Below are 16,818 nucleotides of genomic sequence, written 5' to 3' on the forward strand. Positions count from 1 at the left end.
CATGATACCTCTTCAACCCTTCTACGCTCTGCTAGCTGTGGAATTCAGGAGCTTGGCAGTCCACAGCTAGGAGGTCGGAATGAAAAACAAAAATCTCAGGCCTTTTGTTACAGGTTCTGGCATGCATAATTTTTTGCTGGAGCCAGCAGATGATCCAGATTTCAAAAGTTCTCCAAATTTGAGCTTAGTCCCTATTTTAATACCTAACGTTGAGCTTCTCAATTTGGTCTTGGGAGACTAGCATGCGATTTTTGTCTTGTACTTTTCTGAACAGACTGATCTTTCCCCAGACTGTGAAGGTTACTGGAATTGCAAGTGCAGGTAATGCAACACCGGACATAACAGGAAATGACTGGGATTCACATCTCCATATTCAAGGGCTATTATACTGTCATCACAGGGCAAATCACATGTCACGTATGAGTCAAAATCATCCTTGACATCTTGTCTTGCAAGGGAAAATAGGCTATTTTTGTAGTTGTTAGAATTGATACCTGAACCTTGACAAATGAATCAAACACTTCACAGTTAGCAAGAAGAAGTCTTGATCATAGAGTCCGCCGGGTACATTGCAGGATATGGGCGCCTTGAGTTTATTGTGAAATTTTGATGGAAGAACATGCATTGACGGTGAAAGGACTTGCTTTTTGGAGCCCTTTGACTTGAATTCTTCTTCTTTTATTGCATTAGCTACATCAGTAGCAGCATGTGAATATGCTAAGGGGCATATCAATGTGGTGGATGAGGGTGCCTTTGCTTCCATTTGCAAATGTACCCTGTGGAGTTTTACCAAAAATAGAAAAGTTAACTTGCAATACAATTCTCACTGGTTTCCATTGTCCTTGGCCATTGGGCATAGTTTCATTGCCTTCTTTGAAGTGACTGAATGCTTGTCTTTAATGAGGAAGTCTGTCATGTCTCAGTGTGCATGAAGAACTTTGCTGCTTTCAGACAGGAAAAGCAGCATGATGGGGGGACATGCAAACCTAATGGACTCACATTGTTGCATGTGCAGACTTTAAAAACTGCTAGCCTTTGCCTGTTGACATGTTTAAATATCGCTGGAAAATGTACGACATGTTTGTGGTATGTAGTTGTGGACAGGATTTGGGATATCTGAGTATTTGTGTTATTTTTTACACACAATGTTTTTCTTTCCTGGGGTTTCCCCTTTGCCGTCTGCTCAAAAAAAATAATTAAAGGGTTTATTCAAATTTAACCCAGCGTATTTTGAAAGGTGTTGTATCTCAGATATTTCTGGATCAAATGAACAATGATCTTTAGAAAGGAATAAATATGTTCAAGAATAACTTTTTATTGTCCCCAAATTGTTAATCACTTGTTGAAAGACCAGACACGGGACCTGGGGCCACTGGAGGTGGAGAATAGTCAGTGGAAGGAAAAAAACATGTCTATATAAACTAGTACCATGATTTAGTTTGATGATATTCTGGACGTTGCTGTGACACTGAAAAAGGCTGTAAGACCCAGTTGATTTCCAGGGGTATAAATCACAGGGAAGTCAGTAGGAGAGGCAACCAAGTAATCCAGGGCAAGATTGGGCCTGCAATGTTTGGTGCTGTCATGGTGCTTGTATTTGGTTGCTGAAAGTCAGAGTTGGAGATGGCCTGGCCCTTTGAATAGAAAACGGGTCTGCAGAGCACCCACATGACCCAGTTAGCAGGTTCCTACCAGAGCCTGTCAGTGTCCCTGTCCTCTCTGCAGGGACCTGGATGCTGATGGTGCAGTTGGATGGGCCTCAATGGGAGGAGACCCGAGTAAAGTTGCCAGCACCTCCAAAGCTCAGTACCAGCTTGAGTAAAAACAGATGAATTGTCAACCCCCCATCGCTGTCCGCAGCCCTAAAAATATGTCAAATGCCCTTAGAGAAAGGAGGAAATATGTTATTGGGCTTCTTCCTATATTGGCTCACTAGTGAACCTATCAACTACCCAGTTTCTCCTTCAAAAGCCCCAGGTTGCCGTGACCCTCTCTCCATTTGAGGAAGGCTGGATGCTGCCAATAGCTCCTGTCTTTTATTCCAAGCCTCTCCACAAGGTAATGCTGTGAATAAAGCTCTTGGAGGGCTGGCTCTGGTTTAATTCTGAATTGCTCAGACAGGTTTTACAAGACAGCAAGAAAAAAACTGTTTTGGGGAATCAAGGAAGAAGATTGTTTGTGCAGGATAAAGTGACATTCGTCCTGGGATGGATTCCTGAGAGAAGTGTTTCCCTGCAGGCAGCTTGTGATTGCCTCTCTCCCAGGTCTGGTGTATGTGTGTGAATAAAAGAAGTTAAACTTGAGATACTCAGACTTCACATCACTGATTTTCCCTCCACTGAGAAGCCGACCTGCAAGGCCGGGACCTTTGCTGCCATTTGCACTAGGTCGACATTGGTGCTACAAGTGGGACACTGGTGATTGGAAGGAGTCAGCCGTATTATGGACAGTTCAGCAGGGGGAGCAGAAGGACTCTGTGGCACTGAAAGATTTTTCAAAACACTGTCTGAAAGCTAGGTAGCAGTTACACCATGGGTAGGAAGCAGCTGTTACCCTGAAAGGAACAGGATGGAGGTTTTTGTATTGGTCTGTATCACTGTGAGAGGTGAGCTGCGAGACTGCTGACAGTAATAATCTCCAGCATCTTCAGCTTCAACCTTACTGATTGTGAGAGTGAAATCAGTGCCAGACCCGCTGCCGCTGAATCGGGCTGGGACCCCAGATTGCCGGGAGCTTCCACCATAGATAAGGAGCTTCGGAGCTTGTCCTGATTTCTGTTGGTACCAGGCTAAGTAGTGATAGCTACCACTGGTGAGGCTTGAACTGGCTTTGCAGCGGATAGTGAGTGTGTCTCCAGGAGACACTGCCAGGGATTCTGGAGTCTGAGTCAGCACAATCTGCCCATTGGAGTCTGAATTAAGAAACAGAATATATATTAGTATGTACATGTATAGTGCCTTTCTCTTATATAAAATATGTCAAGAGTATAGTTAATCAGAATATACAATACTTTGATTTTGTAAACTTTCTCGTGTGCCTCTTTACATACTTATGATAACATCATTGTCAGAGGATGAACTAACGTTAAGTTTGAGGTGGCTGTTTCATTCCAAGCTATCTTCAATTGCTTGTATTTCCCTCGCAGTTCCAATGAAAAGGAGAGACCCTTCTCAGAAGTTTCTATCACTAAGTCATGCTTATGGGTTCATACAGAACATTCTTGGATCTGTAAAGTTTTTCTATCACTGTAGCTTAAATCATCCCATGCCCCCTTCATTTGATTCTTACCTTGGATCCAGAGCACTAACAGCCAGATAAAGTGAACCTGAGAGACCATCTTGCTACGTCTGACTGGCCTGATGCAGATCAGCAAAGTGTAATCTGCGACATGGAACATTTATACTGGGCCAGAGCTGCAGGGCAGCGTCTCCTGGGTGTGAAATATGCAAATTTAGTTCAGAGAAAAAAAAATCCTGCTGACCTAACCATATGCAGAAAAAGGGAAATGAGAGACAGTGCATGAAATTGGCAAGTTCGACCTGTCTGGCCCTAGGAACGCATCCTCGAGTTTCATTAAAATGGCAGTTCTGTTAATAGTGATGATGGTGCCCCGAGGTCCCTGTCTTGATCCTATTTTGTTGGGTGCTGAGCTACCCTATATTAGGTTACAGTCCCTACACCTCGTTTCGTGTTGAAATAGCCTGTGTCAGGGTGGAATGGGAATACATGTTCTCAGATCATCAGTATTGCTTGGTAGCTCTTTTAAATTGTAATAAGCTAACAATCATTCTTATACTAGGAATATCCTCATAAAAGTGATAGCAATGGCATTATCTCCCTGTATCAGTTGATCTATGCAGAGGGCTAATCCCGCCTACACCTGTCCTTTACTACCCCCTACTGACTTTATTAGTCATCACTTTCAAGATCTCATTAAATAGTTTGTGAGCTTCCCATGTTCTATGTAGACAGGATTTTCTAAATAGACAGGATTTTCTTTCCTGGAGATTTAACGTTAGACTCTTGCGTCCATATTTCAGCCCTTGAAATATTTCTCCTCATTTTCCAAATTGTAATATGCCTAGCCGCTCCCCCTGGAAAGTTAGCTGAATGTGGCCATCTAGAGTGAATTGCATGGAAGTTCAGCCTGTTGTTTAAAAAAGTTTAGGTATAAAAGCAGCCATTCAGTAAATGTCCATTTCCTCTGCAGTGTGTGGTGAGATAGAGCTCCCCGCAAGAAAATACTGTATTTTGTGCACAAACACACCAAATACTCAAAACCGTTCCAAAAATACCTTTCAGTGATGACATAGTAGATAAGGGACACATTCCCTAAATGGTGTCTGTGATCTATCTGTGATGCTCCGATAGAGGAGATGGCCTAAAATGTTGTTTATTATTGTCCTCTCCATGGTTAAAGTTGCAACCAATTCTAAGGTAAAGCCCATTTTAGTCTCTATATGTATTTTTTCCTGGGAAAATGTGTTTGCTTGAAAATTGCCCAGTTACATTGAAGGGAAAGGGGAATGTTTTAGCAGAGTTTGAAGGAGATCATCAGATTGCTTGAAGATCAGGTCATGAACTGTAATTGAGTTGAAAAGTTTCCTTTTGTCTATAGTTTGTCTCCCTCTAGATCAAAACTAGCTTGTTACTGCCTTTGTGAATAATCCTAGGTAATTAAATCCCTTTGGACACTTGAGCACTGGTCATATTTTGGGGGGATAAAAGTTTGGCCCCAGTCCTGCTCTCATTGATTCTACAGGTAAAATCAAGCCTTTTCCCTCTGATCTCAGTGGGAAGTAGGTTGGAAATGATGCGCTGCATGTAGCAGCATAGAGAGGTGTTTGTGTTTTGTTTATCATTATGCTAGAGTGTCATAGCCTTGCTGCTGCTGATTTCCATCTTCTTCAGCTGACTGTGAGGGTGAAATCATACTCCTTGTTCCTGCCACTGAAGTTGGTGGGAATCCCTGTGGCAAGAGAACAGGCATGAGAAATGAGAAGCTTAGGATTTTGTCTGGATTTTTGCTGGTATTGCATCAGCCCCGCTCAGGGCTTTGCAGTAATAGTGACGTTGTCACCTGGAGACAGTGACAGGAATTCTGGAGACTGTATCATCACAATCTGTAATTACCAGCTGTCAAGGTTTCTTTCCCCACTTTGAACTTTAGAGCACAAAAGTGGGGACCTGCATGAACACTTCTAAGCTTTGAACTGTCCTTGCAGATGATAATGACTGTGTATCCTGGAGACACTGACACGGATTCTGTAGTCTGAGTCATCACAATTTCCCCACTGGAGTGTGGACTCATGGGAGGCCATCATGGTTTCTTCAGATGTGGCTCTGTAGGTGAGTTCTGACCTAAATTCCCTCTAAGCAGTGTGGCTGGGCGGCTGCCCAGCAGGCTATCAAGTGCCATGCACTTCAGGTGTCCCTCCGCCCATTGCCATGCTGCTTCTGCCCTCTGCCTTGGAGCTGCTCCCGGGAGCCTCCTGCTCGCTATGCAGAGCAGGCAGGAATGGGGGCGTTGATGTCACGGTGCCCTCCTTCCCCACTCCTGTACCCCTTCTCTGTGGGGGTGGGGAATGCAACAGGGCTCTGGAGTCGGACAGAGGAAGCTTGCTGGTGGCTGCTGCTGTGTCTGCTCTGGGTGCCAATCTACTTAAAAGGGCAACGTACAGCAGCAAATCACAGGACTGAAAAGAAACAGTAGCGTTCAGGATTTTTGTGACACTCCACCATTTGGGCTGCATTTTGCCATCATCTGAAATTCTGCGCTTTAATTCAAACAGTTCCTGAGTTTCTATCTTTTTCCGTTATGAATAACACTGTAAATTGATGTGTAAAGACTGGAATGACACTAGAGCTGCTGCTGGTGGAGAGAGAGGGCTAGGTCCTCTGTAGAATAAGAAAAGGGCCCCTTTCAGTGAGGAGTGCAGGCTGGGAGATGTGTTCTCCCACCCTGGATCCACGCTGGCCGGGACTGGGTCAATGGCCTGACTTCTCTCTCAGCGCGCAGCTCCATGTCAGAGCTGTCAGCCAGGACTCCACACTTTGGACGAATGGATACCTGAAGTTTTATATAGACTGCAACTCAGAATGGGAGGAAGCCGCTCCTCTTCTCCCAGAACTCAAGGGGATGCTGTATCTACGCACTTCTTCCTTAATATCACCCTCCTGTGCCCGTGGATACACATTGGGGCTTTAAGGAAAAGCACCATAGAGTGTAAGAGTTAGCAATATTGATTACCTGAAGGATGGCCCAGGGCAGCTGCAGTCCACTGGGGAGTCCTGCCAGGCTGTGAACGTTCATAACGGGGCAAAACGTGTCTCTGTCTCACACACTTTGTGTCTCTCTCTCTCTCTCTGACACTGTGTATATGTGTTACAATCTCTCTCATGCACACACTCTTTACACTCACCTCTCAACACATAGTATTGTTGTTGCTGCTGCTGCTGCTACTTGATACTTCCTGCAATGCACATATATTCTCTGTAATTTTATTCTCTCACAGTGCTGTTGTTTAAGCTTTTTGACTGGTCTATGCATTTAATAATCTTTATTTCTCTTACACAAATTTTATTCTTTGAGTAGTGAGTTGTAAAATGCCTAACGTGTCCTGGCTGGTGTAATTATCCCTATGGTAACTATTACAAAATATACATTTTATCTGGGTTTTTTGTTTCTACTGGTGGTGCACACCCACACATTACCGTGAAAGTTTGGTGCACATAACAAAATTTGTTCTGCACATGGATGAAAAAAATGAAAGGGAACATTGGTCCTGACTCAGTGTCCCTCCACCTGGAGTATAATAAATACAGATCAGCTTCAGGTATTAAAGAGCCCCCTCCTCAGAGGGGCTCCTTTGTTTAACACAGTCCCTGCCTTCCCACTCTCTCAGGCCCCATGTTCTTGTTTCTTCTTCCCTAGCAAAGGAGGGCAGCATGCAGCTCCTCACGTGGCCTGTCAATATCATTCCATGTGTCCACCTCTGTCACCCCACCATGTGGCTATGGAGCACCTTGAGTTGTTCCATTGCTGCCTCTTCAGCCTTTCCAGCCTTTGGCATCCCTGGAACTCAGGTTCCCTAACCAGAGGAGGTCCTCTACATCACGGGAGGCCACCCTCTGTGAACTGCCCTTTAGATGTTGAACTGGGCTCTCTTCCATCACATGAGCTATGACTATCTGCAATGCTGTCACGCAGCCTCAACATGGCGAGTAAACCAGACCAAGCCAGTGCATAATGGCGGTAACTCTGGATGAGCTAGAGCATAATCTATTTACCTTAGTCTAGGACCTACGATCAAGTGGACAGGGAAGTAGGTGCAGTGATGGACTCCTTAATGTGTCGCTGTTTCCAACTGTTGTGTCCACTGTATAAGAACATAAACATTCTGTTGGTGGAAGCTGACAAGGGGGCAGTCTTTACTACTCTGTCCTGCCCCTCCCTGCCCAGTACTTTCCATTTCACATTGCTTCCCTTTGGATGACCCGTGATAGAGGAGGTTGTGGCCACTTTGTGTTGCTGTGACCTGGTCTCCTGCTGTGATTAATATTGCAGGGGAATGATCCTGTGCAAACCCAGAGAAATTCCAGCCCTGCAGAATGCATTGCTGTCTCAAGCTCGATCATTTTGTCACCACTCAGCCCGCACCTTTGTTCTGTAAGATCTCAGCAACTGAGTCATCTCTACAGTGCAGTTGGGTGGAGCTCAATGGAAGAAAACCCCAGTCAAGCAACCAGCACCTGCAATGGTCACTATGAGTTTGGGTAAAACCAAATAAATCCTCAAATCCCAATCTCTGCCCCCATTCCTAAACAATGTCCAATGTCCTCAGACAAAGGAGGAAATACATGTTGTGCTTTTTCCCATCTGAGCCCACTTGTGAACCTGACAACTGCCCAATTATTCCCTCAAAGGCCCCAGGTTTCTGCAACCTTCCCTCTGTCAGAGAAAGACTGGACACAGCTAATAGCTCCTGACTGTGTTATTTCATGTGTTCACCAGAGTGGGTCACTAGAGAGTAACATGAGTTGTTCCTTCATTCGGGAAGATGTACTTGATGCCCCTCCAACCTTTCTAGGCTCTGCTGGCTCTGGAGTTCAGGAATTTGGTTCAACCTTTCCAAAAAGCAGCACAGCCAATAAAGCGCTAGGAAGGGCTGTGTCTGTTTTAATCCTGAAACGCTCAGAGAGGGCAGCAAGTACAAATTATTTTGGTGAATTGTGAAATAAAATGATTTATGCAGGAAAAAAATGCCTCTGATTCAGCTGCTGCTGCAGCAAAAAGATTTCTTTATTGTAAGAAAGGTGTCTAGCGGCAACCTTTTTTTTGCAGGACAGTATACTTTGCTATATATGTGACACCAGATGGCGCTGTTACAGAGTCTTCCAAGTTTTTCAGCGTTCAAGTAAGTGTTTCTGGAAGACGTGCTGTGTGGGTGTTAATTTTAGCAATGCAAGGGTTTGAGAAAAGGGAGCTGTATGAGTAGCAGGAGAGTGATCGCTGGCTTGCTTTCTGATTAAATCGTTGAGACAGATTTGCTTCTTGGGATATGAGCTTTGTGCTGGGATAAGATTTCTGAAAGAGGGTTTGCTTGCATGCAGTTTGTGATCACCCCTGTTTCAGGACAGGTGTTGCTGTAAATAAAACAAGTTATGCTTTGTAACCTCAGACTCCTCACCACTGATTTCTCCTGTATTAAGAAGCTGAGCTGCGAGTGCAGGACATCCGCTACTGCTCAGCAAAGTGTCAGTACTGGTGTTAGGAAAGAGACAACAGTATTATAGAAAGATCAGCTGTTGGAGTAGAGGAGTGTTGTCTGGTGTTGAAAGACTGATCAAAATGCTGTCTGAAATCTAGCATAGCAGCTACACTATGTATAGGAAGCAGCTGTTGCACTGAAACAGACAGCGAGGGAAGGTTTTTTTACTGGTCTGTATCGCTGTGTGAAAGGGTAGCTGTGATGCTGCAGACAATAATAATCTCCAGCATCTTCAGCTTCAACTCTGTTAATTGTGAGTGTGTAATCGGTGCCATATCCACTGCAGCTGAACCGGTCTGGGATCCTAGAGGCATGGCTGGAAGCATGATAGATAAGGAGCTTCGGAGCTGGTCCTGATTTCTGTTGGTGCCAGGCTAAGTAGTGAGTGCTACCACCGGTGATGCTCGAATTGGCTTTGCAATTGATGGTGACTGTGTCTCCAGGGGGCACTTCCAGGGATTCTGTAGTCTGAGTCATCACAATGTCCCCTCTGGAGTCTGAATTAACACACACAATGTCAGTTAGCATCTGCATGTACAGCCTTTATATATAACGTCACTCTCTCTAGTATATATGTGTGTGTGTGTGTGTGTGTGTGTGTGTGTCTGTGTGTGTGTACGTTTACATTATATATATATATTTAATGTTTTAAAATACACAATACTTTATCTTTATAAATATTCACGTGTGCCTCTTTACATACGTATAATAGCAAATTTTCTGAAAATTATGCTAATATTGTTTGAGCTGGTTCTTTCATTCCTCATTGCTTCTAATTTCTTGTTTTTCTGAAACCTGTTTTTTTTCTTAATTGCACTTAGAAGGAGACAAGCATTTCAGAAGTTACTATCACTAGCTGAGGAATGTTTATATATCAATATATCTACATCTCTTCAATTTTTCCATAGATCACTGTAGCTTAAGTCATCCAGCACCCACTTGATTTGATTCTTACCCTGGATCCAGAGCACTAATGAGCTGAGCCTGTGAGATCATCTTGATTTGTCTGAGTGGCCCGATGCTGATCAACAAACGGTAACAAGTGACACGGATCATTTATAACCGCTCAGAGCTGCAGGGCAGTGTCAGTTGTGTGTGAAATATGCAAACTGAGTTCAGAGATGAAAATTCCCATCTGACCTAAAATCGTGCAGAGAAAGGGAAGTAAAAAGGACTAAGGAGGAAACAGACAAGTTCAGTGCGATGGCCCTAGGGGCAGCCCTGCCAATTTGTGTTCCAGGAGGCCATTCTGATGATAGTGAAGATAGTTCCCAGATGTCCATATTTTAATCAGGACCCTATTTTGTTGGGAGAACTAAATCTGTTCCCACTGATCTCGGTGGGAAGTAGTAGAAACGATACACTGAACTGAACAGCTGAGGGAGGGTTATGTATTGGTTGCATCATTTTGCAAGAGGTGTCATAGCCTTGTTGACAACAATAATGTTACACTTAAGAAAGATCTTTCAGTCTAAATCCTTGTGCCTAGTTGCTAACAACATTATTTCCTGTTACTTCTCTGCCCCTTTCAGCTGGAAATATTTGTTCTTAGCTGCTATGTGAAGGATTTAGGAGGTTCCCACTGGAGTTCACTGGCAGACCCAATAGAAAGGGGCCTGGATCCATTCTCCACATTTCTGAGCTGCCCCTGTGTCTCTCTTCTCAGTGGTTCACTTATAATGTTGGTTACGTTGTTTCTCCAGGAACTTCCCATCACCCTTCTCAGGTACCACTATCCTTCCCCTCTCCAAGTCCCTGCATTTCTATTATGTTTCCTCTTAAAGGGAAGCTTCCTGGGTTCCACCTCCTGTCATACCAGGCATCTACCAGAGTGGGTCATTAAATGATGAGGTGAGTTGTTCCTGTTCAACATCCGGAAACTGTAGAGCGCAGAGCATCACTTCTACTCCGTACCCTGGCAGAACTATCTGTAAAGCACTGGGCTGACCTGAAATGCTTGCAGTCTTTTTAGGGCAGTAATTCATCATCATCATGTTCCCATTACACCTCTGGTGTTTAGGGCAGTGATGACTCTCCTGCACTCCTGTCTATTTCTGGCAAGTGTTTCAATGGTTCTCCAGCTGTGCCCCAGGTTTTTCAGCTTGGCTTCCCCAGCTTTTCGCATGGTTTTTTTGGTGGTGCTCTTGATTTCACTTGTTTTTCGATTTCCATCTTATTGCCGCTCTGGTGATGGAATCAGTTTCCATCCAACGCATATGGCCAATCCATCTCCAATGCCTCCTGGCAATGATGGTGCTCAGATCTTCTTGGCTACACTGTGTCAATAGATCTTGGTTTGAGATTGTTCTGTTTTCTGAGGCAGCTTGTATAAAATGAAGATAGTTTGGACATGTCCTACTTTCTCATTCCCTTGCATTCTGCACTATAAAGTAGTGTTGAAAGTACGCAGCTCTGATAAATCTTGAGTTCTTTTTGGTTTGGTATGTTGATGATTTTCAGTTTGTATTTAAGCTCCTGAAGGTGTTCCTGGCTTTATTGATTTTGTTCTGGGTGTCCTGGCTTGTTCCACTATGCTGGCTAATGGTGATGCCCAAATATGTGAATGTTCACTGCGAGCAGGTGCATCATCTTCTTGTGTTGCCAGATTACACTGTTCTACAATTTTTGAGAAGTCGTCTGCTTCAGAGAGAAAATGTGATATTTATTATGTATTTTGATGTGCTGAATTCAAATATGACAATTAAAACAACTGATTGGCTACTGTTTCTAAGATATTTAAGTTTTTACATTTTATGTCTATGTATATTGTGTAGATAGTAGAGTTTTAATCATAAATTGTAAACCTAGGTCTTTTTATGTGTTTATGGTTGCTTTACATGATATTTCGCCTGTCCTGTTTATGTAACACTTTAAAAATCAGCAAAAGGGTTATATAAATAAAATTTATTGTGAAATAAAAGGCAAAAAATTATGATGTACATAGTTTAGTCCTATTCAGTGTCTACTCGGCGCTTCTTGGCTTGTCTCTTGTATTCATTAAATGGAGCATCTCTTGTCACTGTCCAGCAATAGTCTGCAAGCTTTGATGGGCTCCATTTGCCCTGCTAGCCTGCCAGGAGTTTCCACTGCTGTAGTCTGGAGCCCAACAGCTCTGCCTTACTCTTGGGTAGTTCCAAATCCCTGACAAGGTCATTCAGTTCACCTTGTGTTATGAGGTGTGGTTCAGAGGAGGAGGATGGGAGAAAATGTGGGTCCTGTGACATTGATGGTTCAGGACCAGAAGTTTCATCCTCTTCCTCTTCCTCATCTGATCAAGTGAGAATGATTGTGGTGCATCAGGAACCGGCAGTCCTTCTCCGTGGGGTACTGGGCGTATGGTTGATGGAATGTTTGCCTAATGCACAGTCCACTTTTTCTTCTTTGACACGCCTTTCCCAACTGGAGGCACCATGCAGAAGTAACAATTGCTGGTATGATCTATTGGCTCTCTCCAAATCATTTGCACTGCAAAAGGCATAGATTTCCTTTTCCTGTTCAACCACTGGCGAAGATTTGTTGCACAAGTGTTGCAGCATATGTGTGGGGCCTACCTCTTGTCCTGATCCCCAATTTTGCAGCCAAAATAAAGGTGATAGGCTTTCTTAACCATAGTGGTTATACTGTGCTTTTGTAATGCAAAAGTCACTTCACCACAAACATAGCGGAAGTTATCTGCACTGTTCACACAAGTACGAGGCATCTCTGCTCACTTTGGCTAAACAGAAATGTGTCCCTTTGCAAAATCAAACACTGACAAATAAGAGAGCACCACACTGTATGATTTCTAGAGCTGATATAGGGCAATTTGTTCAGCAGAGTGATGTAAGCTTCGTTATGATTGCATCATCCATGACTTCTATGAAGAACATGATGCAATTCATATCATGTATGACGCAATACCAGCTTCAGATTGCATCCTTCATTGTTTTGCCTAAAAAGCAAGTACTGTCCAAACCCAGTCATAGATTTATTCATAGATCCAGTCAGAGATGTATTTTAGTCATTTCTGGTTTAAATTGAGATCCCTTCCCTTTATAACTCACTTATCCTCCGCCATTCCCAAGTCAAGGGTGGTATATACTGACCCAATAGCATATCTTGAAAACTAGAGCCAATCAACAATTTTAAGCATCATTTTCGTTCTCAGTGACCCAGAATTAGTAAAATTGGACTACATTTATTTACATTTAAAGCATTTTGGCTGTAGAGCAGTGTTATCAGTATAATGCCATTTGTCAGCTCTCACAAAGCATTTGATCTCCCGGGGTGCCTTGCTATATTGCTCGAGGTATTTATCCGTTAGCTTCTAGGATTTTATGTCTAAAACCTTTTTCTTCAGGGCTCATCTGGTTTCTGTGGCGTTCCATGTGCTAGGTGTAATTCCCTCCTTCCTTCTCTTCTGCCTGTAGCCTAGATAAATTGCTGTTACTTTGTCCCACTTCTTGTTGATCTCCTCATCTGCATTCCCTTCCTCTTCATCAAGGTCTGCAAGTGCCTGAAACCTGTTCTTTACCTGAGGAACGAAGGCTTTCTGTATTTCAGGGAACTTTAGCTTGTCAACGTCATAACGTCTATGTCCCTTGTTTGGTGAACCCACACTTCTCAGTTTGAGCTTGATGGAGGCTGTCACAAGATGGTGGTTGCTGGCAACATCTGCACTCCTTTTCCCTTTCACATCTGTCAGTGAACGTCGCCATTTGCCATTGATCATGATACGGTCAATCTGGTTCTTATCTCTGCCATTTGGAGAACACCATGTCAGCGTGTGAATTATACAGTGTTGAAATAGGGTTCTGCCAAAGATTAGGTCATTCGTATTACAGAAATCAACAAGCCTCTTTCCGTTTTCATTCATGGTGCCTCACCCATGTCTTCTCATTGCTCTGTTGTTGTTTGTGTTGTCCTTACTGACCTTGGCATTCAGGTTTCCGATGATGATAGGTCGTGGCACGGTACTCTCTCTAACCTGAAATGTAAGGTAGAATTTGTCCTTTATTTCTTCATCACTGTCATTTGTCGGAGCATGACACTGAATCAGGGTGATATTATCAACTTTCCCTTTCAGTCTGTATCATAACCTAGTCCCAGATTTGGACCTTAGCGTCCAAAATATGGGGGTTAGCATGAAAACCTCCAAGCTTAGTTACCAGCTTGGACCTGGTAAAGCTGCCACCACCCAAAAAATTAGTGTTTTCGGGCACTCTGGTCCCCCCAAAAACCTTCCCTGGGGACCCCAAGACACAAATCCCTTGAGTCTCACAACAAAGGGAAATAAACCTTTTCCCTTCCCCCCTCCAGGTGTTCCTGGAGAGAGACACAGAAGCAAGCTTCGTGAATCTAAACAGAGGGACTCCACCCTCTCCGTTCCCAGTCCTGGAAAACAGAATTACCGAGAGCTAATCTCTCTTCCCCCCTCACCCAGAGGGAATGCAAAGTCAGGCTAGTAAATCTAACACACACAGATTTTCCCCTGACTTCTTCCTCCCACCAATTCCCTGGTGAGCACAGACTCAATTCCCTGAAGTTCCCCACTAAAGAAAAACTCCAACAGGTCTTAAAAGAAAGCTTTATATAAAAAGAAATAAAAATACATAAAAAATGGTCTCTCTGTATTAAGGTGACAAATACAGGGTCAATTGCTTAAAAGAAATATGAATAAACAGCCTTATTCAAAAAGAATACAATTCAAAGCAATCCAGCAACTATACCATGTAAATAAAAAAGAAAAAAAAACAATAACCCCTATTGTTTTTATGATCTCTGTACTCACAACTTGGAAACAGAAGATTAGAAAGCAGGAAACAGAAATCCTCCCATAGCCGAGAGAGAGACAGATTCAAGACAAAGAACAAAGGACTCACACACAAACTTCCCTCCACCCAGATTTGAAAAAGTCTGGTTTCTTGATTGGTCCTCTGGTCAGGTGTTTCAGGTACTTCCTTCCAGGTGTAAGAGACATTAACCCTTAGCTATCTGTTTATGACAGTCTGGCTCTCCTAAGACTTCCACTCAAGCTGGAAATGCTCCACTCCCGTCTTCAAAAGAACTGCAACACCCTGTTGGTGCTGTCCATTATCCCATCCAAAATACAGCAAAATTTCTCCTGAGGCTGTTGTTACTCTTCCTCATCGTGTCCATCTGCTTCCTTTTGGCTTTCACCACTGGCCGTCATACACGTCATTGACTCCTGAAGCCCATCCCACACAGTAATGGTTGATTTCTCTGTCACTGTTTCCATTAAATATTTTGTTTATTATGGGATAGGGTTATAGCCCTGTGCCTAAACTGCAAGCTGGAGGATCAGGGTGTCTGTTTGTTTTGTCTGGATCCTGCCCCACAGACTAATCCGGCATGGTTGAACCTACCAGGAGCAAAAAACCCTACAGACACAGACTCTGGGGATCGTTGGAGCATACAAGCTGTCCCCAGACGACAAGGCACAGACACCAGAGGACAGTAATTAGGAGGCAAGTAAAATAATTTAAAGCCAGAAATAACAGTAATAAAAAAAAACACTGTAGTTGTGGAGAAGTTAAAAACTCTTTTGTGTGGAGGGAAGATTCCCTAGCAGCAGACTGTCTGCTAATTTATGTGTATTACTGGGTGGAGACAGCAGGTATATGTGTTTCTGGGGCTGAAAGTTTGTCCCCAAATAATGTGTAGCATTTGCACTGAGAAAGTAGCCGTCTGAAGGAAGCAGCTGTTACACAGAATGGAACGGAACAGGGAGGTTCTTGTATTGGTCTGTATCACTATGAGAGGTGAGCTATAGCCTTGCTGACAATAATAATCTCCAGCATCTTCAGCTTGAACGTTGCTGATTGTGAGAGTGAAATCGGTTCCAGATCCACTGCCTGTGAACCGGTCTGGGATCCCAGTGGCACGTGTGGAAGCGTAGTAGATAAGTAGCTTCGGAGCTTGTCCTGATTTCTGTTGATACCAGGCTAAGTAGTGAGTGCTACCACTGGTGATGCTGGAACTGGCTTTGCAGTTGATAGTGACTCTGTCTCCTGGCAAAACTGCCAGGGATTCCGGAGTCTGAGTCAGCACAATCTGCCCACTGGAGCCTGAATTCACAAAGAGACTAGAAGTTAATACAAATACAGGTCTAGTCAATCAAACTCAACAACGTTGTGTCTTTAAAATATTCCCATGTGCGTCTTTACACAATGACTCTCCATAGTCAGCTGGGCGTGATGCTAACATTTAGCTCTAGACACTATTTCATTCTAACCTTCTTGGCTACTGCTCATAATTTTCTCAAACCTCTTTTGTCTTAATTCCAGCTAAAATAAGATAAAGATTTTCATAAATCAGAGTCATTACTGCCACCTGTCTATTGTTAACGTTAATATTTTGGTAGTCCCTGAACCTCTCTAACGGTTTTGATCCTGTTGTGCCAGACCCTGCACAGACAATAAGTGACAGTCGCTGCCAGAAGGAACTAACTAACTAAATGGATTTTGATTGTAGAATGTAGTTCATGGGTCAATGTACAACATTTCTAGTTCTTTTAAGTTTTTCAAAGGTTCATTTTACTTTTAATTCATCAAATTCCTTCTGGGTTTGATTCTTACCCTGGATCCAGAGCACTAGCAGCCAGAGGAGCTGAGCCTGGGAGATCATCTTGATACGTCTGAGTGGCTCAGTGCTGATCAACAAACGGTAATGAGTGACACGGAGCATTTATAACAGTTCAGCACCAGAGGGGAAGGGTGTGAAATATGCAAATTGGGTTCAGAGATGAAAATTCACACCTGGTCCATGACCATGTACAAAAAGGGAAGTGAAAGGGCCATGGGTGACATAGGCAAGTTCAACCAGTCACTCCTGGGTACAAGTGTGTCTGTATTAAAATGAAATTTTTCTGGGATTAAAGGGAATAAAAGTTCTCAGCATACTGTGATTTCTGGGATGCTGGTTAATATCACGGCTACACTGGAGATCTCCTCCCAACTGGTGATACAAAATGGTGTGAACCACCTTTGACAGAGAAACGGTACTGGGGAGTGAGGGTCTTCTAGCAGGAAGACTCCTCAGTTTGAAG

The 16,818-nt window shown here is 43.5% G+C and overlaps 1 gene segment (V, D, J or C); it reads right to left on the bottom strand.

Moving 5' to 3' along the window:
• The window catches only part of LOC127046428 (Ig kappa chain V-III region MOPC 321-like), a 159,322-nt gene extending 142,906 nt beyond the window's left edge, over positions 1 to 16,416 (bottom strand). Inside the window, 2 exon segments of the V gene segment in view lie at positions 15,532 to 15,838; positions 16,349 to 16,416. Coding sequence covers positions 15,532 to 15,838; positions 16,349 to 16,397 — 356 coding nt within the window.
• Positions 16,417 to 16,818: the final 402 nt, after the last annotated feature.

The sequence above is a fragment of the Gopherus flavomarginatus genome, chromosome 3, assembly GCF_025201925.1.
Source record: "Gopherus flavomarginatus isolate rGopFla2 chromosome 3, rGopFla2.mat.asm, whole genome shotgun sequence".
Lineage (NCBI taxonomy): Eukaryota > Metazoa > Chordata > Testudines > Testudinidae > Gopherus > Gopherus flavomarginatus.